This window comes from Xyrauchen texanus, chromosome 47, assembly GCF_025860055.1.
Source record: "Xyrauchen texanus isolate HMW12.3.18 chromosome 47, RBS_HiC_50CHRs, whole genome shotgun sequence".
Lineage (NCBI taxonomy): Eukaryota > Metazoa > Chordata > Actinopteri > Cypriniformes > Catostomidae > Xyrauchen > Xyrauchen texanus.
This window is the reverse complement of record NC_068322.1, coordinates 5275988-5299588: the sequence shown is the minus strand read 5'-3', so window position 1 is coordinate 5299588 and position 23601 is coordinate 5275988. Positions and strand designations below refer to the sequence as shown.

At 38.8% G+C, this 23601-nt stretch overlaps 1 protein-coding gene across 2 annotated transcripts; it reads right to left on the bottom strand.

Annotated features, from left to right (window-relative positions):
• Window positions 1–1423: 1423 nt before the first annotated feature.
• Window positions 1424–22996, bottom strand: LOC127639069 (leucine-rich repeat neuronal protein 3). Of its 2 annotated transcripts, none has more exons than XM_052120908.1 (2): window positions 22700–22996; window positions 1424–6531 (listed from the first exon to the last, which is right to left on the bottom strand). In XM_052120908.1, the coding sequence occupies exon 2, from the start codon at window positions 6186–6188 to the stop codon at window positions 4068–4070; it is 2121 nt and encodes a 706-aa protein (XP_051976868.1). In that variant the 5' UTR covers window positions 6189–6531; window positions 22700–22996; the 3' UTR covers window positions 1424–4067. The 2 variants fall into 2 exon arrangements, with proteins under 2 accessions (XP_051976868.1, XP_051976869.1); XM_052120909.1 differs by lacking the exon at window positions 22700–22996 and adding an exon at window positions 21523–21644.
• Window positions 22997–23601: the final 605 nt, after the last annotated feature.

Sequence of the window (23601 nt, the reverse complement as noted above, 5' to 3'; positions counted from 1 at the left end):
TCAATAATGTTCAAAATCAACCGGTAGAAGTGCGTGCCGATACAATCACTGTTAATTCTATAGCCATGATTTGTGCCAGTAGATTTTAATTATTAATAATACTTACATTCTCTGTCATTTAATGGAGCCTAGCCTTACTGCCAGAGACAGATGAAAAGCAAGGAGCCAGTGATGTATATTAACAAGGCTATCCAGATTTTGAAGAAGCAGACCGAACAGTGATATAGAAATGCATCTGGGGGCTGTAGCTCTCTGATGGGGGGAAACCTATTTATTCTGACATTTTGTCTCTTCTTTTCAGGAAATGCATTCAGTGTAGTCACAACTCAGATATAATGGTTTAATGTAGAATTGTCATAAGAGAAAAAACTAGTATGGACAGAAACTGTGTTTTGTAAAAATAATAAAATAATAATAAAAATCTACATTGTGTAGTATTTGTTGTTTTTATTTCAGATACTTCACCCCTGTACGAAAACAGGAAACTAGTTAGCAAATATATAATGAATGTTTTTTAATTATTCGGTATTTTAATTGAGGTTGAGGTGACGCCATATTTGGCAGTCCAAATTGCAGCAGAGTGAGCTAACAGAGCCTTTAAGTGCTATAATTATCCAAACCCTGGGGTGCTTGTGAAAGAATTATAAATGATTGTCATTTTGCTTTTTATTGCCATTGTGGCCTGTAGCATGAAGTCCTAAGTGCAAATATGTAGTTTTTAATAGGGCAATAAATCAGGTGTCCAGCTGGGTTCAGCTCATAAACAAACAGGAGAACAGATTTCATTTATATTTAGTGAGGCTTCCTTCATGAAAACACAGCAGCAGTAGTGCTGAGAATCTTTTTGTGATATCAACCACATTTTCAGGCATATTGGAATTACATTTTGTTGGTAATTACAAACAACAACAGCTTTTGCAGTATCAATGAATTATGTAATTCATATGTAATGAATTATGTAGTAATGCTTTTCTCACTCATTTCTTAATAAAAGTAAAAAAAAAAAAATAGCTTAATATGCTCTTAAATATGTTTGAAGGTTCATCACATATCTTATATTATTTATTTCTGTCCTCTTTAAGCATTAAACTGACATCTTGCAGGATGCATCTTTTATGAAGGTGTGATAAGAAGGAGGGCGTAGCTGGGCTGTGAGGGTGCAAAATCACCTAATCAGCGGGAGAGAGAGATAAAGGGGAGCCGGAGATACCAGTGAAAGAAAGAAAGAGAGAGAGACTGAGTTTTTGTGACTTTTATTTTATGTTGACGTTAATTTGTATCATTAAAACTTTATGTTGACTTCTCAGCCAGGTCCCAGCTTCCTCCTTTCCCGACCTAACAGAGGACTTTTACATTTGGTGCCGAAAACCAGGAAGGAGGAAGAGCATGCTGTCTGGGATAACTTGCCGCTGTCGTCCGCCAGGAGACAGATGAGCTGCTGCCATCTGCCAGAGGAGCTCTTGCCGTCCACCAGGGGATGGACGGATTGCTGCCATCTGCCAGGTGACGGAGGGGTCACTGCTGTCTGCCAGGAAGCGGAGGAACCATTACCGGCCACCAGGGGACGGAGGACCCATTGCCGTCTGCCGGATCGTGGGAGAACCGCTGCCATCCGCCAAGGGGCAGAACCGCTGAGGACCACTGGACAGTGTGTTCCGGACCAGCAAGCCAGTTTCTCTCTCTCTCTCCCCCTCGCTCTTTCCCCCTCCTCCCCTCATCTCTCTCAGGGCCCAAAGAGGTGGGGAAGATCTGCCACAAAAAGGACAGCCGAAAAGGCAACACCTCCCCTCCAGGAAGGGAGGGTAGTACATCAAGCCGGAGGTTTCCCTGGCCTGAATCGGTTGGCGGAGTGTGACAAGGAGGAGGGTGTGGCCAGGCCAGCGCCGAGTCACCTCATCAGTGGGAGAGAGATAAAAGGGAGCAGGAGACACCAGTGAGGGAGAGAGAAACACAGAGTTATGTTTGTGTGTGTCTTTTATGCTATGTTGTATTTCATTTGTATCATTACAACTTTATGTTGCCTGATTAGCCGGGTCCCATCTTCATTTCCCGACTGAACAGAGGTCTTTTACAGCAGGAAGTAATTTTTAAGTTTAATATGTACATTTGTAAAACGGCTACCACAGAACACTGAAGCACATGGGAACAATGTAATCTGACTACAAACTAAACACCATTTTGTATTTTTCAGCTCTTACTATGCTCCGCAATCTTGATATTTATCTGCTCTTCAAAATCCATTTTGGTTGAATAACACAATTTTAATGCAGTGCAGATACACAGTGACCTTGTCTGTGAGCTTTAGAAACACCTCAACCTAATATGTGACTGTAAAGTGAAGGCAAACGCAGGTGGACTCCTGCCTGCCCGAACATTGCTGGCATAGAGTTTGAGTTATAATTTAGCTCTCCTTGTGTTTGACTGATAGCCAGCCTCTAAAAGGCCTGTCTGAACTGCTGAAAGTCTCACTGATGTACGAGCATGTCCGTCTGACAAATCCTCCATGTCACTCAGTGGCTGACAAGCATTCATCATGTTTGTAGTTTTTGGAGTTGCGAGTCTGTGCTGGATCTTAAATAGAGCTAATAATGTGATTCTGTGCAGCTGCTTTGGTTGTCATAGACTGGAACCACACAATCCCCTCTGAATACATTTGAAGTCAAAAATACTTTTGCAACCCATTTTACTTCTGTAATGTGACATATTGATTTTTATCAAGTTCCAATTGAGTAGATCGTGAAGAGGAGGTGTTCAATAAAAGAATGGAGACAGGTGGTTGGTGGGGAGAGGTTAAAAAATAAGATGGATTTCAGACAATGAATATAAATCATGATGAATTGTTGCATAAGTAGACAAGGAATGTGTAGTAAAAATGTAAATAATTTCATTTATGTATCCATGTTGTCAAGACACTATGTAGCTTCTTTTGATGATGGTCAATTTTCTTCGATATGAATTTTTCAAAAATCACATGTTTTTTTTAAATTCACCAGAAGAAAAAAAACTGGAGCAGTAAGCATCCTGATTCCAAAAGGATGCTGACATTTATATTTTTTTTACATTACCTTAAGCTCATTAGTCTCATTGACAAATTAACAGCACAGTCAATATAAAAATGGCTTTTAACTTTTCACACCCAAAGCATGGGCACTATGCTTTTAAATTATGTTAATGCTCAAAGTACTGAGATTGTATTTCCACAAATTTGCATGTGAGACTGGACTCATGCCTCTATTCTCCAGGGATCTCTCAAAAACCATTACAAATAACATTCAAAAGTTTTCTGGTGTAAGATTCAGGAGTAGGCACTTACCCTGTCATGGTCAACCTTGCGCAATTTATGTCAGAGATATTTTTAAAGTGTCTGCATTCAACAACATCCAGTCCTAATAGTAATATAACCAAATATAATATATATATATATTTTGTTTTATTCAGCAAATGTGTGGACTTGTTTCTTAAGTTGTATCTTTCATACTGTAAGTAATTCACACTTGTTTACAGCCTGGCTACTGCACAGAAGATACCTGTTACATTTCTGGATAGAATATATAACAATTTTAGCCATGAAAAGACAGATCTGCTATTAAATAGAAAAACAACATATTTCATCAAAAGTTCACATCATAATCACCGTAACCTTCTATTCTATGAGATTTCCCTCTTAACAAACAGTCGGTCTCCTTACTCGCCTATTGTTGTTGTACAGCACAGGCGGTATTGCTTGGACCACATTAACTGTTCCACTACTCTTTACACATTTAACAGTCAGGTATGAGAAACAACACCTTCCCATGTCTTAATAGCATCTGTTCTTAGTGAATGACCTGGAAATATCACACTGCATATTTTAGCAGCAACTCTCTCCAGCTACCTCTGGGTAGTTGCCATCATTTCACTGACACTTGCCATGTCTGACAGCTCATGACGAGGGGCTATATAGCTAATTAAACGTGCAGACATCCCTTCCAACTGAATTTGATGTCTGTGTCCAGGCAAAAAGATAAACGGCAAGTTGGAACAGTAAGTTTTCCACTCTCGCATTTGTGGTCCTCCGCATGGGCAGCTTAAAAGTCGTTTTCCAACACATTTATGACCGTGGCTTTCACCTCAACTGCATCTGGCATCCCTTTCCCAGAAATCCAAAGCCTTGTAAAGGGAGATTGCTGGCTGGTCTCAGAGATCAGAGCCATTTTGGATGGGTATCGCCTCAAATCTTCATAAAAGCAGTGGTTCCTCATGAAGACATACATTAGAAAGCAAGCCATTGACATCAAAATAAAAAGCACACCAAAAGCAGCATCCAACGCAACATCCCACCTTTCAGAGTATTTTATGGCTTGTTCTAATTCTTTAGTTATAACACTGACACACTTGGTGTCATGTTTATGGTGGATGCTATGAATGTCCACGCACACTTTGTACTGTGTAGCAGGGCTTAGATGAGTGAGATTATACACGGTCATGTCGGATGGCACCCTAGCAGTGAATGCCACAGTTGGATGGTTTGCACTGGGCATTGTATACCATTTAATGTTTGGTGCCAAGCTACCATGAGTGGCTTTCCAGGATATCAATACAGAGTTGGTCTGCACAGATTGGATGTTGACATTGAGTGAGTCATTGACAGGCAGTGGGAAGTAGCCATTCACCTCAACCGAGACAGATTTAAGGTCTGCTCCAACAAGATTGTGTGCAACACATGTGTACAATCCAGCCTCATTTTCAGTGATGTCATAAATATCAAGTGTGCCTTCGGCATGCATGTAGAATTTATCAGACACAGCATTTAGAAGGACCCTTTTCCCAGATGGAGTCACCCAGTATATGTCTGGCTCGGGTTCAGCGAAGGCGCGGCAGTGCAGAGACAAAGATCTGCCACTGTCAATGCTGATTTGTGTGGGGAAGCTCTCTGAAGAGATGAGGGGGAGACAGATCTCCATCATCTCTCTGAAGTGAACCTGACGCACATGCTGACCTTCATACTCAGGGGGTTCCACACAGAACAGGGAGTCAGGCTCCATGAAGCGGATGTTTGTCTTGTTCATATTCATCCATCGCATGACGCAGTCACAGCGAATAGGGTTAGAGTGCATGCTAACCTCCCTGAGGTTTGGAAGGGACTCCACTGTGATCCTGTGCAGGGCACTTAAAGCATTACCATTCAACATTAGAGTTTCCAGCCTTGGCAACCTATAGAAAGCATTTGGATGGATGTAGGAAAGTTTATGGTTATTGGTGGCTTCGATTTTAGTCAGCTCTGGGAGGTTGTTTAGGGCAAAACTATCAATAGACACCAACTCAGGCATGCTGTTAATGCCCAGCTCTTTAAGATGGAGCATGTCCACAAAGTCGCCCCTCTGAATTCGCCCGATGGGATTCTTATTAAGGTCTAAAAACTTGAGGCTCTTAAGATGCCTGAGAGCACCATGGGGTACCTTGGGGAATACATTGTCATAGAATGAGATACTCTCCAGATTGTCAAGGCCCAGAAGTGCATCGTCTGGTATATGTGACAGGTTCATCCTTGTTAGGACCAGGCTCCGCAGGTTTCTCAGAGGCTTGAAGTTCATATCCTGAAAAGAGAGGACAGGATTTTCCCCAATCATTAAGATCTCCAAATTTGGTAAGGGCTCAAACCATTCGCTGCTGATACTCTGAAGCCAATTGGAGTTGAGATGCAATCTCAGCAAGCTCTGAAGACCACGGAAAGCCTCTGGAGAAATGAAGGAGATGTTGTTGTGGTTCAGGTAGAGCTCCTGAAGGTTGGTCAGTTGAGAAAGGCTGTTGTCTGGTAGTGCGCATATCCAGTTTTCCTCCATGTGTAGGGACAAAAGTTGGGGGAGGTATCCCAAGTTGACGTCACTTATTAAGGATAGGTTGTTTTGAGAGAGATCAATCTCTGTGATGTTGGGCAGGTAATCCAAAGGTTTTTCAATTTTAGCAATGTTGTTGGTCTGCAGTAAAACGACTTGTGTATCCACTGGCAATCTCATGGGTACGTAAAAAAGTCCCAAGTCATTACAGTCAACAGTAGGAGCCTCCATATAGACAGAGCTAGGAGAAAACCAGGGTCTAACCTCACATACACAAAGCTTAGGACAGTCGACTCTCTCTTCTGCAGCAAGAACAAAGGTAGTCACTGTAAGCCCCACTAGCAAATAATCCACAAATGATATGTCCTTCATGTTGGCACAATTCCCACCAGTAAGTTGTTGCTTCTTAAAGATTGTATGGCAAAAGCACTTTACTTCAAAAATAATTAACCATTTATGGCTGTAGTGATCACTTTTGAATCCAATAGTAAGCCTCCCCTAGGCTCTAACTGATGTGCTGTCGACGGATACAATGTCCCGATGCCAAGTCTCCTTTTATTTAGATTGAAGTTGGTGTATGAAATTCTACAGGTTAGACAGACAAAGGTCGAAGGTTGATTAGAGACAAGCAAGGCCATTCATTTCTTGTAATACAACAGATGAGCATGCTCTCTGAGCATCATGTGCTGCCATCATTGGTCTAATCCACTTCGACCTGTGGAAAATAAATAGAAAGACATGAAAAATATTAGCATGTAATGACCGGGAAAATGCAAGGGCATCACTAAGGCAAGACAGATATTTAGAAAAGCTACATTAAAGCACTGATGTCTGCTGACATTTTATTTTGCAGTACCTTGCACGCTAACCCTTGGATCTGGATGTGCTTCACCCAAGATATTATTTTGGGATTCTGAAGCAGTAGTTCCCTAAAATCTAGGAATTACAAGGCTTAGTGTGTTTGACTTGTGGTAGGCATTAATATTGCTGCTTACTTCTTAAAAGGGTAGATTCCCCAGGTGCAATTCACCATGATGAAATGTTTTAACTGTGTACATAACACATTCTCTCTTTATGTACTGTACAAAGCAGTTTATATTGATGAAAATATTTTGGAATTTTACTATAACATCTATCATAGCCTTACATTTAGAACATTAGATATTTTAACTGCAAATTGCTTTGGTTTGCACAGGAAGTAGCAGTCGACAAAATGTGTGTGTGACAGTAGTAAGGAGAGAATTTCTTCAAACCTCCTTTCAATTTCAATGCCCAGGGAAGACAATGAGGAAGTCATGATACCACAGAAAGCCTGCAGTAAGCTTTAAAGAAATACAGACGCTCATCACTCAAGGCTCTGTTGAGGAAAGGGGGTGTTTTTGGTTGAGTAATGGAGGGGCGAGATGTGCAATTTTCCAAGGCAACAAGACTTCTCTTTCTTTTCTGCCATCATTACAGAGACCTTCATGGCAGCAAATCTTTGAGGAAGGTAAAACTGTTTATATATGGGCTAGGCGATAAGGCAAAATACCCGGTCTATACCAGTATTTTTCAGCCTTTTAATGATATCTGACATATAATGAGATGAGGAATGTCATAAAATATTGTTACATTAATTACTGATGGGCACATTAATTTCTTGATACATTTTCGAGGCCTCAATATATTTACATTAGCGACAATTACATTTGAAGCCTAATTTGTGTGCTTTCACTAAGCCTTACATTTATATTCTGGTGTAATAGCTTTGGGAAACCACAAGGGGGTGATATCAAATTTACTGTACTTAATACTAAGTTGATGATGTTATAACCTAATGCGGATATACTAATTGGAAGCAAAGTTTGAAATCATTTCGGATTCTGGGTTGATGGAGCAGGCCAATATCCCATATATGAACAGAAATCATGGCGAATGGCAGAAATGTGCTGCGAAATAGGCATATTTGTCAATTATTGCCCTTGATATTGTAATCGTGATTAATAATTTAGATTAAAATATTAAATGGCTCTTTATTAACATGACAAAACTAAACTGTTTTTAAAATTTTTATCAATTGAAAACAGAAATCGAGCAAAGAGACCGACTCTCCCATAAAATAGAATGCTGTCACTCACTGCAGGTTTTGTACTGTTTGAGCCCTGGAGTTCAGTACGAGATCACTAATGCTCTGCACAGGGTTTTGCACTCTTATGAATGCTCTCATTAAAACAAAGCTATCTAATCAACATAATAAATAAATTATTTACACAGTGAATAATTTTATTTATGCCCTGATTAGAACGTGAGCATTTTAGTTTTGTCGTGTTGCTTTCTTTGCAGTACAGTACCATTAGTAAGCCTGTCGCTTACATCTGATCATGGTTATTTGATCTAACCGTGGTTATTTCAGAGAACTGCGATGATTGGGCATTCTAATTCCAATCACACTTTAATGCCCAAAAAGGGGAATGTGAAGTGAATATACTGTATAAATGCCATGAACGGCACGTTTGTGTGTCATTAAGTGGAACTCCGAGTCTGAGTGTCACAGAGCCGCACCGCGGACGTCAACCAGTTCCTGCCAGAGAAGAGCATGAATCGCTTCTCAAGTGCTCTGATGCACACACCAAACTCCCGCAAAAATATAAACAGGCAACCATAAACTGTGATAGTGAATGCAAAGCACTCTGGTTTCACTTCCAAGCGCTTCCTGGTTCATACAGGCAGTGTTAATGACACCAAGTGACACAGGAGATGTACACTTGCTCTATTTCTGTGAAGTGATGAAATGAAGAAACAAATTCTCAAAGGTTTTGCTTCACGACAAATAAGAGCTTGTTGATTTAATCAGAGCATAAAATAAAATGTGAAAATTAAGAAATTAGCACAGAAATATTTAACAATTGTATAATATAATAAAATATATTTAGAAATTAAAATAATAAAAATTACAAATACTGTATGCGTTAAAATGTGTAAATGTAAGATTTACAATACTAACACTGACCAGAAAGAGAGACATATTTTAAGTATTTAGAAATATTTTGATATTTAAAACATTATTTTACATGTCATACATAAGTTTCTAAAGCCTTAAATATAAATCATATATCCCTCATTTATTATTTTATGTATATATTTCATGTTAAATAAAAATGACTTCTTAAGGTGTATGAAGCACACATGCAGAAAAAGGACACCTTCAAAAATATGACAATTTATATGACAATAAATAGTGAAAGCCCTTAAAGAGACTTAAAGAATCATCATAGCCCTAAACAGACAATTAATCATCATAATCGCAATTATTTGTCACAATTAATCATCAGATAAATTTCACAATCGTGACAGCCTCACCATTAGTGTCTGTTGTACAGAAATGTTTTTTTGTCATCTTGCCCTTTAGGCAAGGCTATGTTTGTTTAATGCATGGCCAGAGTTGCACTCTTTAGTGATTTAACATAGTGAATAAATTGGACAATTTACCAATGCACAATAAAGGCATAGCTCAATAGGGTATGAATAATTTGGCACTGCTGTCAGTTTTACATCAGGGTTCCACAGTCTACAACAATTGCTACGGTTTGTCTACATTATTTCAGGGAATCTTGGCCTGCTAAAACATACTTTGAGTCAATTATTTAGATTCACATTCAACTCAAGCTAAAAAAGAAAAGGCTACTACTAGGACTGGGTAAAAATATTCTTTTTCAGATGCACTGCAATCCTTATTTAAACAATCTCAATAACGATTCTTAAATCTCAAGATCGATCTTTAGCTAAATGCACAACTCTCAACAATGCACTCACCTACGAGACCAAATTTCAATCTATGCGACTAAAAATGTGTGTGATTAGCTACTGGCTGGTAAATGTTCGGATTTCACTCACCAGTAATTGATTAGTATATTCGCAAAGAAGTTCAGCATCCTTTTCACACGTAATCAATTTGTCAATAAATGTCTCTTTTAAAATAAGTCACAAGTTGTTCCTGGCAGGCTACTCAGACTTAAAGGATCCAAATAGGGTCTGGGCAGGTTTAGGGCATCTGCTGCCTGCCAGGAACAAACCCAGGCACCTTTGTACAATGTTTTCCCCCATTTTCTGTGGCTATATATATCCAGGAGGTACACACTCAACTCAACTGCACATCATCGCACAAACTGATTGTGTGGAGCAGTGCATGCTTATTCATTACGTGCAACAGATTTCCAGGCATAATTAATATGGGAGCGTATATACTGTACGGAGAATGGAGACTTCACCCACAATCGGTGAACCGGTTGTGCGAGAATATGGGAAGCTGCAGTATCTCTTGCATCATGCGAAAACGCTACCTTACTTTCATCTGAACCAGTGTCAAAAACGAAACCACCCGAGTGAGACCCAGCATTTGTGCAATTGAGACTGAGAAGCACCTGGCCGTTCAGCAAGCTGCAGTCGGGAATTCTTGTAGAGACTGAACGGCAGCCAGAGAAAATAATAGTTTTGAGATTTTAAATTTCATCAAACTAAACTTCAGCATTCAATATGTTTTATATCTGTATTAATAGTGTTTAATAATGCATTGGCAATATACACTCAAAGTTTCTCATGCCAATAAAGTTTGATATGAATTGAATCTGCCTATTTCAGAATCAGAATTAGTTTTATTGCCAAGTATGCTTTCACATACAAGGAATTTGTCTTGGTGACAGCAGCTTCCAGTGCACAAACAATACAGCAACAAGACAGAGATAATAATAAACAAATACAAAGTGATTAGTGAATAATAAAAATAAAAAGTGAACTATAAGTATATATAGAAATACACAATAAGACTATATATACACACACACACACACACACACGTATATATATATATATATATATATATATATATATATATATATGTATATGTACAATGCATGTACAATCTACAAAACATTCTGTTTTATACAGATACAAGGGTTCTGGTGCTCAGTGCTCTGTATTGTCGTCCAGAAGGCAACAGTTCAAAAAGGCAGTGGGCTGGGTGAGTGGGGTCTAGAGTGATTTGTCCATACTCTGGAAGTGTACAGTTCTTGAAGGGAGGGCAGGGGGCAACCAATGATCCTCTCAGCAGTCCGAACTGCCCTTTGCAATCTTCTGATGTCCGATATTGTAGCTGGACCAAACCAGACAGTTACTGAAGTGCAGAGGACAGACTCAATGACTGCTGAGTAGAACTGTATCAGCAGTGCCAGTGGCAGGTTGAACTTCCTCAGCTGGCGAAGGAAGTACAACCTCTGCTGAGCCTTTTTCAATGTGGGTCTCCCACTTCAGGTCCTATGAGATGGTAGAGCCAAGGAACCTGAATGACTTTACTGCTACCACAGTAAAAGCTGTTTAGAATGGTGAGCGGGTCACTGTTGGGGTGTTCCTCCTAAAGTCTACAATCATCTCCACTGTTTTGAGTGTGTTCAGCTCCAGGTTGTTTTGACTACACCAGTGAACCAGCCGTTCAAACCTCCCTTCTGCATAGACTCATCATCATCTTGGATGAGGCCGATGACAGTAGTATCATCTGCAAACTTCAGCAGCTTGACAGAGGGGTCCTTAGAGGTGCAGTCATTGATATACATGGAGAAGTGTAGTGGGAAAATACACATCCCTGGGGGGCACCAGTGCTGGTTGTACATGTGCTGGAAGTGAAAGCTGGTGATCCACTGACAGACAGATGTGGGAACAGAGTTGGTGTAATTTAGTCCGGCGAATAGCTGGGATGATGGTGTTGAACGCCGAGCTGAAGATCACAAAAATAATCTTTGAATATGTCCCTGGTCTTTCCAGGTGTTGCAGGATATGATGCAATCCCATATTGACTGCAACATCCACAGACCTGATTGCTCAATAAGCAAATTGAAGGTGATCTAGAAAGGGTCCAGTGATTTGATCCTATTATTTTTTTTAATTCCAATGGAAAATGGCAAAAGATTTTGCCCAACTTTTTAATTTTAATTACAGCATGTTCAATGATTTTATTGCATATAAACATTTACTTGTATCAAAGATTTAAATCTGAAAAATGTCTAGTTAACTCTATCGAGGATGTTTATATATACACTCACCTAAAAGATTATTAGGAACACCATACTAATACTGTGTTTGACCCCCTTTCGCCTTCAGAACTGCCTTAATTCTACGTGGCATTGATTCAACAAGGTGCTGAAAGCATTCTTTAGAAATGTTGGCCCATATTGATAGGATAGCATCTTGCAGTTGATGGAGATTTGTGGGATGCACATCCAGGGCACGAAGCTCCCATTCCACCACATCCCAAAGATGCTCTATTGGGTTGAGATCTGATGACTGTGGGGGCCATTTTAGTACAGTGAACTCATTGTCATGTTCAAGAAACCAATTTGAAATGATTCGAGCTTTGTGACATGGTGCATTATCCTGCTGGAAGTAGCCATCAGAGGATGGGTACATGGTGGCCATAAAGGGATGGACATGGTCAGAAACAATACTCAGGTAGGCCGTGGCATTTAAACGATGCCCAATTGGCACTAAGGGGCCTAAAGTGTGCCAAGAAAACATCCCCCACACCATTACACCACCACCAGCAGCCTGCACAGTGGTAACAAGGCATGATGGATCCATGTTCTCATTCTGTTTACGCCAAATTCTGACTCTACCATCTGAATGTCTCAACAGAAATCGAGACTCATCAGACCAGGCAACATTTTTCCAGTCTTCAACTGTCCAATTTTGGTGAGCTCTTGCAAATTGTAGCCTCTTTTTCCTATTTGTAGTGGAGATGAGTGGTACCCGGTGGGGTCTTCTGCTGTTGTAGCCCATCCGCCTCAAGGTTGTGCGTGTTGTGGCTTCACAAATGCTTTGCTGCATACCTCGGTTGTAACGAGTGTTTATTTCAGGCAAAGTTGCTCTTCTATCAGCTTGAATCAGTCGGCCCATTCTCCTCTGACCTCTAGCATCAACAAGGCATTTTCGCCCATAGGACTGCCGCATACTGGATGTGTTTCCCTTTTCACACCATTCTTTGTAAACCCTAGAAATGGTTGTGCGTGAAAATCCCAGTAACTGAGCAGATTGTGAAATACTCAGACCGGCCCGTCTGGCACCAACAACAATGCCATGCTCAAAATTGCTTAAATCACCTTTCTTTCCCATTCTGACATTCAGTTTGGAGTTCAGGAGATTGTCTTAACCAGGACCACACCCCTAAATGCACTGAAGCAACTGCCATGTGATTGGTTGATTAGATAATTGTTAATGAGAAATTGAACAGGTGTTCCTAATAATCATTTAGGTGAGTATATATATATATATATATATATATATATATATATATATATATATATATATATATTTGTAAATAATTAAAATAAATGATGACTAAGCAATTTCTTGCAAGTTATTGGAGACGAAGTATAAAGTAAATATATTTTATGATGATTTTTTTACATTTGTTGTAATGTATCTATCATATACCATCATTTAATGACGATTAATCACAGAAAACTGTGCGATTAGTTAGTTCATTTTTATTTGTATTCACAGCCCTAGTAAAAAGATACCCATAACAATGTAACCCAGATGCAGACCTTATTTTCATATTTTGTGAAGTGAGAAGAAATCGGAGAAATTTCTAGTCATTGTAAGATTACAATCAACATACAGTGTCCCAGGAAAATAATCCTGTTAGATCCATTGATACTATAATGGTAACTAATGCCTTTTTGCATGTAATGGCTGTCTAATATTCTTGCTCTGGAGGCTGTTTCTATTAGAGAATCCATAAAAAAATACAAAAAACACTCCCAGGAGAGCAGACACACTAATACAACAAAACCTGTACCTCCACTGACTCTGTTATAGCAATAAAGGTATGGCTTATCCATTAAAAACTCCAGTCAAAGACAAATGAAGGAAATTAGCCTTAACCCAGTTAAGTGTAGGTGAGAACGTACAAACATAAGGCCTTGGAACAACACTGCAGCTCATCGAGCTTAAGTGGCAATAACTTGCATAGTGCAGCGTGCTTTCAGAGACAGAGAAAAATGCAACTAATACTAAAGAAAATGGAATTTCAAGATGGATTCCTCTAATCACTGTTCTGATGTACTGCAGAGTCATTCAATGAAATTGGAGGAAAGGGGAGTTGGAGAATCAGGCCCATTCATTATTTACCAGACCTGATATCACAGAGCTAGCGTTGTCTTGATTGGGCCTGTAAAATATTGGGCCATGTTTGAATAAATGTGTTCTGAGGGTAGAAGGCCTGCCGACCCTGGGAAGTAACTCAGGCTGAACGGTGGCAGCCTGGCTTCTGTGTTTGCTTTGGGCCAAGTCACTTGAGAGGGGCTGTAAATCCCATGCCAGGACTGATTACTTCAGTTTCTCTTAAAGCCAAAGTGGGAGTCTCTGAGGAATTAAAACAGAGCTGTAGCAACTTGATAAGCATCAGTTAAATAGATTAAATGAAATCACACTGAATCACATCACATCATATCACTTAACAGATTATTTGAGTTTGATGAGACAAAAAAATTGCATGTGCCACAAAATAATGCAAAATCAACATTGTCCTTGCCCGGACAGAAAGTCATGTTGTGCTGTGTTGGAACTAGTTGCTGTGATGCTTCAAACCACAAGGTACTGCCGAAATTCATGACATAAGTCTCAAAGTAAAAATAAGGCCCGTCTTTGTCATTTTGTGTATGTTTTACAATGCAAATACAGGACGCTTGAGCATTTTGAGCACTTCAATATGGAACAGAGTCCCCCTCGACATCTCACCACTAAAATACGTGACACCTTAATTTCAGCCAAAATCCAGGATGCCACAGCAAATACAGGACAGTTGGCAACCAAAATTTTGGATTTTGTCAAGTCATGTCACGCATGCTCATAATCAATCATCGTTTTCATGATTGATCATTGATGTCACCTAGTACTCTTTCACACCCCTAATTTTAATCCAGAGCGATTTACAACCCACTTATTACAAGGACAACCAGCCTCCAGTGACCTGTGGTTAGTTGACTTGGGCACAATGATTGGTTCATTGATGACTGGGCATGGCATGTTCCTTACGGGGCTTGAAACAGCAACCTTCAATTTTCTATCCCTTTATTAGCCACTACACTACACCACACAACTTCCAGGTATTTACTGGCTAATTGTCACAAGCAGAAAATACGTACAAAATAATCTGCCAAGAACCTAAAAGTCCAATATAAATTATAAGCTTATATGGATGACTGAAAAAATATATATTGTTTATAGATATTTCCAGTTGTAGCTGTAGGCTTTCATCTCTAGTTAAATTTGTTCCATACAGATCACATGTAACTATAAAGCAGGGCAGCGTAGGAATTGCTTCCTGTACCTCAAGTCCTTTGTGTATAGAGGTGGTTCAGAGGAAATTATGTTCAAATGGTTGTGAAGACTCGAGAATCTTTCTCGCTGTCTTTACAGAGAAACACCCCTATTCATACACCCATGCTCTTTCTCCCTCTCTTTGTATTTCACTGCAGCTCTCTTTCCTTTTCATTCTCTCTCATGTGCTTGGTATAAGCTGTTCTATCTGGCCTGGAAAAGACGCACAGGTTCTTGCTGTAAGTCCGTTTGCATAAGCCTCTCTGTGGGTGGCGTAGTCCGATTCTACTCTGCTCCTCCCCCTGCCCTTTACTTTATTGATTTGCCATAACACTATTTCCAAGGTAAGGGAAGAGTCCATTAAACAGGCTTTGCTATGCAGTGTGTGTGCATAATGAAGCTTCCTGTGCAGCACTCGGGGTTGTTTCCCATTGCACCTGCTCCTGTATGTTTGCAAATCAGTAGTGAGCCAATGTTTAATGCAGAATCAATGTTCCAAATTAACCAACGGACCCTACAGGTTGAAACTTTCCGGCCATCGTCCTGTGCTTCCATCAAATCATGTAACTGTACAGTTTTTTAAAATGCAGTAACTCACTGGTTAATAATAGGGGTGAGTGGTATTATGAAAATGAATTATTACAGTATTTGTAATTCTATTTAATGAAGATTATATGTATTATGATATAGTTATTTTTGCTCAAAATTCAATGAACCTGCGCAAAAGCAGATTATTTTTTATTTAACAATTAATGTATGGCAACACCAAAATTAAAGACTCAAAACAGTAAAACTAATGTTATGAAACGGATAGGTATTCACCACTGTAAAAGTCAATTTATGAACACGTGTGACTGCACATCAGTTGAATGTTTTAGATTAATACAACAAGTCATGTTGCCAACTTTTTGCAACGTAAGTTCAGGACACTTGAGCATTTTGTCACTTCAATATGGGATGTTTTGCCATCTAACCGAGGTGGGGTTGGAAAAATAGGCTTCTCATAGACACTTAAATACAGAACAATTGGCATCTTCTGCAGGACATTTCAGTCAAAATACACAACCCTCGAGACAAGTTGCAACCCTGCTTTGCAACTTCATACAAGACACAATGTGAGGCTTAGCATCTTAAATTTTTAGCACTTTCTTCTTTTAACTTGTTGGGACATGTCCCTCTCTGTATTTTTGCATTACTCCACGTTTCTTCGTCATTAAAGCAGTTATGTGCACTGATAGCATAAATTGGCTAAATCTACCACAGTGTAAACCTCCCTACAGTTTGACACATTTCTAACGTCACATACAACGTACTACCGCTCAGCCCTATTTGATGCTGATTTGCTCCTTAAAAGAATAGTATAAAAGATATCTAAATCTTTTTCCTCGTTCTTGTTAAATTCGGACAACTATTTGTGAACCCAACTATTTAGCTAATACATTTTCCTCCAAGGATCAATAAAGTACCTCTTATCTCTCTCTCTTATTTCTATTATTATTGAGCCCTCCTTAAGGAAGTTAAAAAAAAATAAGTCTGGGCTAAATTGAATCTCCAGGTGCAAATGTGGAATGGAGCTGTGTCCTTCACACACCACTATCAACATGAATTTAAAGTGCCAGTGGTTAACAGGCCAGTAGCCAGCAAGGAATTCACTTGCTTTGCAGACAGAATTTTTAGATGCCAAATAAATAATACATTTTCTTTGATGTCACTATAATGCTTTCAACACCAGCTAGACATATTATATAATTTTTTTATAAATCTAATTGTACTTTTAATTATCATAATTTAGTTTTCAAGAATTTTCCACTACATATGCAAGCATGAATACTACAAGAACATTGTGACTCATAAAACCGATCCACACAGTTACTGTACATCGATACAACAACATAAATCGCTCATCCAAAGACATGCATGCAGAGTTGCTGTTTGCTCCAACATGCATAACTTGGCCTGAGGTAATAATACTATGTACTATGAGCAAGACGATTAAAGTGCATCACTAACAAGTAGAGGTCAACTGATATATCACAGAGCCGTTAAATCTTCCCGTATGTCCGATTTGTTTCTTGAGGGCACAGAGAATCGCCTGCTTGCATGTGAAGCGACTGAGACATGTAAATGTCCAGTCACAATTCGTTTTGTTGTTACGTGCCATCTTGCTACTACAATAATAGACTGGTGTGCAACACAGTGCCATTTAAACAGTCTGCGTATCAGTGTCGTGGTAGACGCGTTTGAGCTCATAATGTTAAAGTGCTCGCCTGTTTCATTCTCCCGCACTCTCCTCAACAGTTTCTTGTAATATTTAACTATCTTGTCTAATTATAAAAATGCAAATATCAATAAAAATAATATCATATACCATCTGCAACTATACGCATATTAAACAGATATAAACAGATGTAATAACAAAACCTCACACAACTTCAGCAGATCCAGCATCCTGTGGACTGCTCATAAATCTTCCTCTGATGCACGTATTCTAACAGTCTCTCCACAACAGTTCTCTGTCCCCTTTAACTTTCTTTTCTAATGATAAAAGGCAAATATCAATAAAACTTGTATTATATACCATTTGCAAATATGCATCCTTAAAACACAAACCTCACGAAAATCCAGCGTTTTCTTCCCATCGAGAGCTCATCTAATATCTTCCTCTGAAGTGCGTTCCATCAGACAGAATCAAAAACTTCAGGATCAGGATCAAAAGTTCCTCTGATTCACAAATCATGGCGGTCAATCCATGTCAATCCAAGTAGGCATAGCAGACTGTTTAAACTGTCAGGAGATTGCTGCTCGAGCTGGATGTGCACAAGCACATGAGTACAACTTCAAATCTGTGTCCGAAACCAAGAAAATGCTGCATCCGAAGGCTGTATACGGAGGTAGGATGAAAATAAGTGCTTTTCAAACTGTTCAGAGACCAGTTTCCTTAAGAGTTTCATTCATTCAAAACTGCTGTCAGTTCAGCCGTTAACTGATTAGGCAGGAAGGTAGCAAGTCAGCTGCCTATGTTTTTGGATGCAGCCCAAGGTAAATGTGCTTCACGTGTGCCATTAGTAAATGTCTAATTCACTATGCACTGTATGTACAATTGGTTTGATTCTGTATTTTTTGAGTAGCGATTGCTAAAGTGGACATGCCATCCATGGTTGCTGGACTACTGTGTGTACTGTTATTTCCCTATTCCAATATATTAACAATTTCTTGTTCATGCAAATAAAATACAAAATTGTATGACTAAACTGAAATCTGATGAAACCACTATCTACCATTTAAAACACAATATTAATTTTATTTTGTGTGAGTAAATATACTGTTAAATAATAATTTATATATATATATATATATATATATATATATATATATATATATATATATATATATATTTAAGCAATATCACAAGAGCAAGAGTGCGATATGTCCCTACATCAGAACTGCTGTGATTCGGCCGCAGGCACGAAGCCGCAGGCCGAGTGCCATAGGCACGATTGCGAGTGTGATATTGCTTACATCATTTCAATGAACAAGTACATTTTAAGAAAATTAGGAAAAACCTAAGTAAAGTATTTACATGCAGTAAATATCAAATATTCCTCAAAAACTTATCGTGGATTTTCTTTATCATGATATACCTGTATATCAATATCGTTTTATCGCCCAGCCCTACGTGACGAATCAGAATCTGCCATTGCTGGTTCAAACCAAATGATGCGTCCAAGCCTCCATTAGTAATTAAAAAATAAAAATAAAATATATATATATATATATATATATATATATATATATATATATATATATATATGTATATCGGTTTAGGATAGACTAGATTGACAAATACTTATTAATAAAACTCTTGTGGCTAAAAATGTTTACACTGTTCAGAGACTAAAATGTCAATATGTCGAAATGTTAATAAAATGACTAAAATGTCAACAGTTTTCATTGAATAAAACTACATTAAAATGCCCAGACTTTGTCTACTAAAACTTGACTAAAAAGAAAATAGGATAAGGTTGACTAAATATGATAAAAACTAAAAAGGACATTTGACACAGGACTAAGACTAAATTAAAACACAGATGACAAAATTAACACTATTATTCAGTTGCCAGGTCATTAGGGGTGTATTAATGCAAAGCCAACGTTTACGTGTTCTTAACATAAAGTTTTTGATTAGTATGGTACCACCTCTGCCTCATTTTGAGCCAGGAAAAACCTTGCCCCCTCTCTGGATATCGGCACCGGCCATTAAAAAACCTATATCGGTCGACCACTCCAAACAAGCCAAAGTTACTACTACACTATATATGAAGAACCTAATTATGAAAACCAATAACATCCCCCCAGGGGATGCGTACAGCATTTCGCAGTAATTGGGACTGATTGATTGAAGTCTTGTTCCCTGGGGTAAGTGTCAGTCGATCTATCGGTCTAACAGTACATGATTTATTGCGTTCTAAACATCTCTACCTTGACTGTTTTTACAATGAGTTCCCACTTCTTCCAGTATGGGCTATACACAGGACTGGATGCCTCTACTAGGTATCAGCCTAATCGAAGAACAGATGGGCTGCACAGCAGTGCTCCTCAGATGGTTCTGCTCTGTTTACTCCTGAAAGCACAGATAGCATATGCTGCTATCCTATTCTCTTATTAAAGTCTATATTTTGAAACAGAACAAGTCAAGGCTTTTCATAAGACTGCGAATAGGGAGAAGTCATTGAAGATGGTTTCTTGTAGGTATTTGAATATAATGCATAGTAAGTGTTGGGTGTAATCTCAATACAATGTAATTACTGTCATTTAATTTCCTTTAAGTACAAAATTAAATGTAGTGCATTACATTGTACTACATGCAAATACTTGTAATTGGATTATAGGTACTGAATTTCAGGTAAGTTTTCTTTTATTTTTAAATCTTTACATGGGTTACACATATTTCTATAGTAGGTAATCATGCTAATATTAGTGTTACCACGATACCAAAATTTCAGTAATCATAACGATACCAGTGAAATTTCACGGTTCTTGATACCAATTTAGATACCACCACAACAATATGCTAATCTGGTAATATGGTATTGAACACACTCATTTAGCCTATTTTATGTTCAATTTGAAAGAAAATGAAGAGAATTTCATGAGAATTTAAAAGCAGTCATGTGTCAGTCAGACAGCGTGCGGGTATCAAATTGAATCGAATCGGGTCTTGGTACTACTGGTTCTGCAGAAACACTGATAATGTGACATCTTTTTTATTTTAGTATTGACCTGGTACCGAAGTACTGGTACTTTTGACAACACTTTTTACAATTTTTGACAGCTCAAGTGTACGACGCAAAATTTTGAGAGGAAACAGACATTATTTTGAATTTGTTGAGTGGAAAAACAAAACCTTTTCTGTGAAAAGAGTTTTAGGAAGTAACTTATTACATTTCCTATGCAGTAAGTCAGTAATCTGATTACAATTTTAGAGTGGTAATTAGCTATTTATAGTGTATTACTTACATAGTAAGTGCAACTACGCAAAAAAGAACTTTAAAAGTGCCTCTTTTTTTTCACCTCTTTTTATAAATATTTGTGCATGTCTTTAAGATATCATGATGAAACCAAATTATGATCTTGCATATATTATTGTGTTAAGGGATAGTTCCAAACCCGCATGACTTTCTTTAGTCTGTCTGTTAAGGAGCAGTCATACTAGGCTTTGAGAACATTAATTTTTCAGACAATGCTACAAACCAGGATATGATGTCACATGGGAGGGCCTCTGGTGTAGTAAGTAAACAATGAATCACAAATAACACATAATATTTTATTAACATTTTTTAAATGTTTATTAATATTGTCTACTCACTTTCCTGGAAAAGTAAATCTCGTAGCTTGAAATAAGTATCCTTTGAATTGAGTCAAGAGGTCAGCGTGTGAAGTTTCGGTCTCCTACAGGTCACCATCCTCTTGTCGTACGAATTCAGAGTTCACCAAGCTTGAACTTTGGTACGCAGCATAGTATGATTTTTTTTCATATGAGCTTGCGTTTCCGCTGTGCTGCATTCGGATGTGTTTGAATGGGAGTGAATGGAGCGTAAAGTATAGTGTGACCGCCCCTTAAGACAATATGAGATATAAGGCAGAATGTTAGGGACTGACAGCCTCGGTTGCCATGCACTTTCATTGAATGGAAGAAAAGATGCAATTAAAGTGAATGGTAACTCAGGCTAGCATTCTGCCAAATAAAAATCTCCTTTTGTGTTCCATGGATGAAAAAAAGTCATATGGGTTTGGAACAACATAAAGGTTGGTAAATAATGACAACATTTTCATTTAATCAAGTTAATGAAATGCTGACCTTCCTATGACATCCACATCTTGATGTTTTGTTGTGAAGCCCACGCAGTCTTGCATTGGCAGTGCAGGCCTGCATAAATCTGCCTTTTAAGCCACATCCACCATTGATTTGTGCTACAAGCTGTTTGGTACGAAGAAGCAATGTGAGAAAGCAATTTCCCGGCACCTCCTCATACAAAGACGAATTGAAATCAGTTAAACACTCCAGTGTGCTCACAGAAGCGGCATCTGAGAGCTCCTTAATATGGAGGGGTTTACTTATTGTCTGTTAATTAGCGGTGCAATCAAATGGCCCATGTGATTACATCTGTGATTAAGAATTGTCCACTCAAGTCTGAATTTGGAGAGTTTGTCATGAAAGGGACTCCGAGGACACCAATTGACGGGGGCGGTTCTCAATATTTTCGCTTTGTAATGAGTCAGTGAAGTCTTTATTGCTATCTTCTTACTGATCCATATGGAATGAAAAGTGCACGCACATTGATATCCAGGTATAAAACTTTAATGCATAACATTACAACTGCTACAGCAATAATGCATGCAAATTCAAACACTTGTGTTGCAGAAAGTAAGATGCAGTCTGCCATGGATTCTCACCACCTCTTGTCTAAAAAGAGATGTGGGAGGACAAACTCACTGGTTGTGTGATTAACAACTGGGGTAAAAATGTCACCCTCTGCATAATGTTGTGCTGTGGATGGTATTAATTAGGCTGAAGCAATGGAAGCAGAACAGACGACTAGATCAGAATCACAATGCCTCTATTTAAGGCAATAATAATTTAACAATACTTACAGTTGAAGCTCAAGGCGACTGCATTTGAAATGCATGTGCTAAAGGGGTGCTGTAGGATATCTTGGACGGCAACAGGGTGATTGAGAACAGCCCGATGCAAGACTGCCTGTGGCTATCCGTCCAGGACGTGCCTTGTGTCCAAAATTGTTTTTTACTGATGCCAAGCTGGAGCACAGATTTCCTGTTGCTGTTGCTAACATGTGTTCGTCCTCCGACCGCAGCATCAGCAACAGGACGTTTTCTGTTCTAGCCATGTATGATTATTTTAACTAGCTAAATTCAATAATACCTTATTACCTCAACTTGAATGTGCAGTTAACTGTCTTAAATAAACGTTCACGACTAAATTATGTAAGAAAGATTTAAAGAAAGCTTCAACTTACCGTTTTAACGCAAGTCATTCCGCTGTACAACAGTACATTCCTTTCATCTATAGCGCAGTGATCCAGAGAGCGGGAAGCGCGCGACGCGCAAATGGAAATAACCCGCGCGTGTTCCTCTTATAGCGAAGATACGTATAGAATATCAACAGACACCGCGCGTTACGTCAAGATTTTGCCATTCGAATGAGGCAAATTTCACCAGGTGAGAGCATTAAGAAAGCTTTCTAAGAGTCCCCCGCGCTGACAACCTCCTCTTTCCTCCGCGTTCAGAGGCGCATCTGCAACTGCTCGCTCGGTCTGTTGTCACATTGACATGCTGTTGTCTGACCAGCGCTTATTAATATAGGACCAACCCCCGAGTCGCCAGAGAACAGCCAATGGCGGTGAAGCGGGAAGACACTCTTGCACCTTATTGGCTAAGCAGCAGCGTCAGTCATAAAATAACCGTTGGAAAAATAGCTAGGGGAGGTGAATATGTCCTTTTATATTAGTTATAAAATGTAATATACACCTTTAATATACAATAATATAATGTTATATAAATATAACCTGGCGGTCAAAACTTTGGAATAATGTAGAAATTTTGCTCTTATGGAAAGAAATTGGTACTTGTATTCACCAAAGTGGCATTCAACTGATCACAATGTATAGCCAGGATATTAATAACGTGGATAATTACTATTACAATTTGACATATTTTTTTCAGAACTTCTTAAACTACTTAAAATAGTTCTCATCAAAAAATACTCAATGTGCAACAATGTCAGCTTTACAGATTCTTGGCATTCTAGCTGTCATTTTATCCAGATACTCATGAGACATTTCACCCCACACTTCCTGTAGCACTTGCCATAGATGTGGCTGTCTTGTCGGGCACTTCTCACACAACTTACAGTCTAGCT

Excerpts from the sequence above, each read along its gene's own strand:
- LOC127639069 (XM_052120908.1), bottom strand. The coding sequence starts at position 6,188 with ATGAAGGACATATCATTTGTGGATTATTTGCTAGTGGGGCTTACAGTG.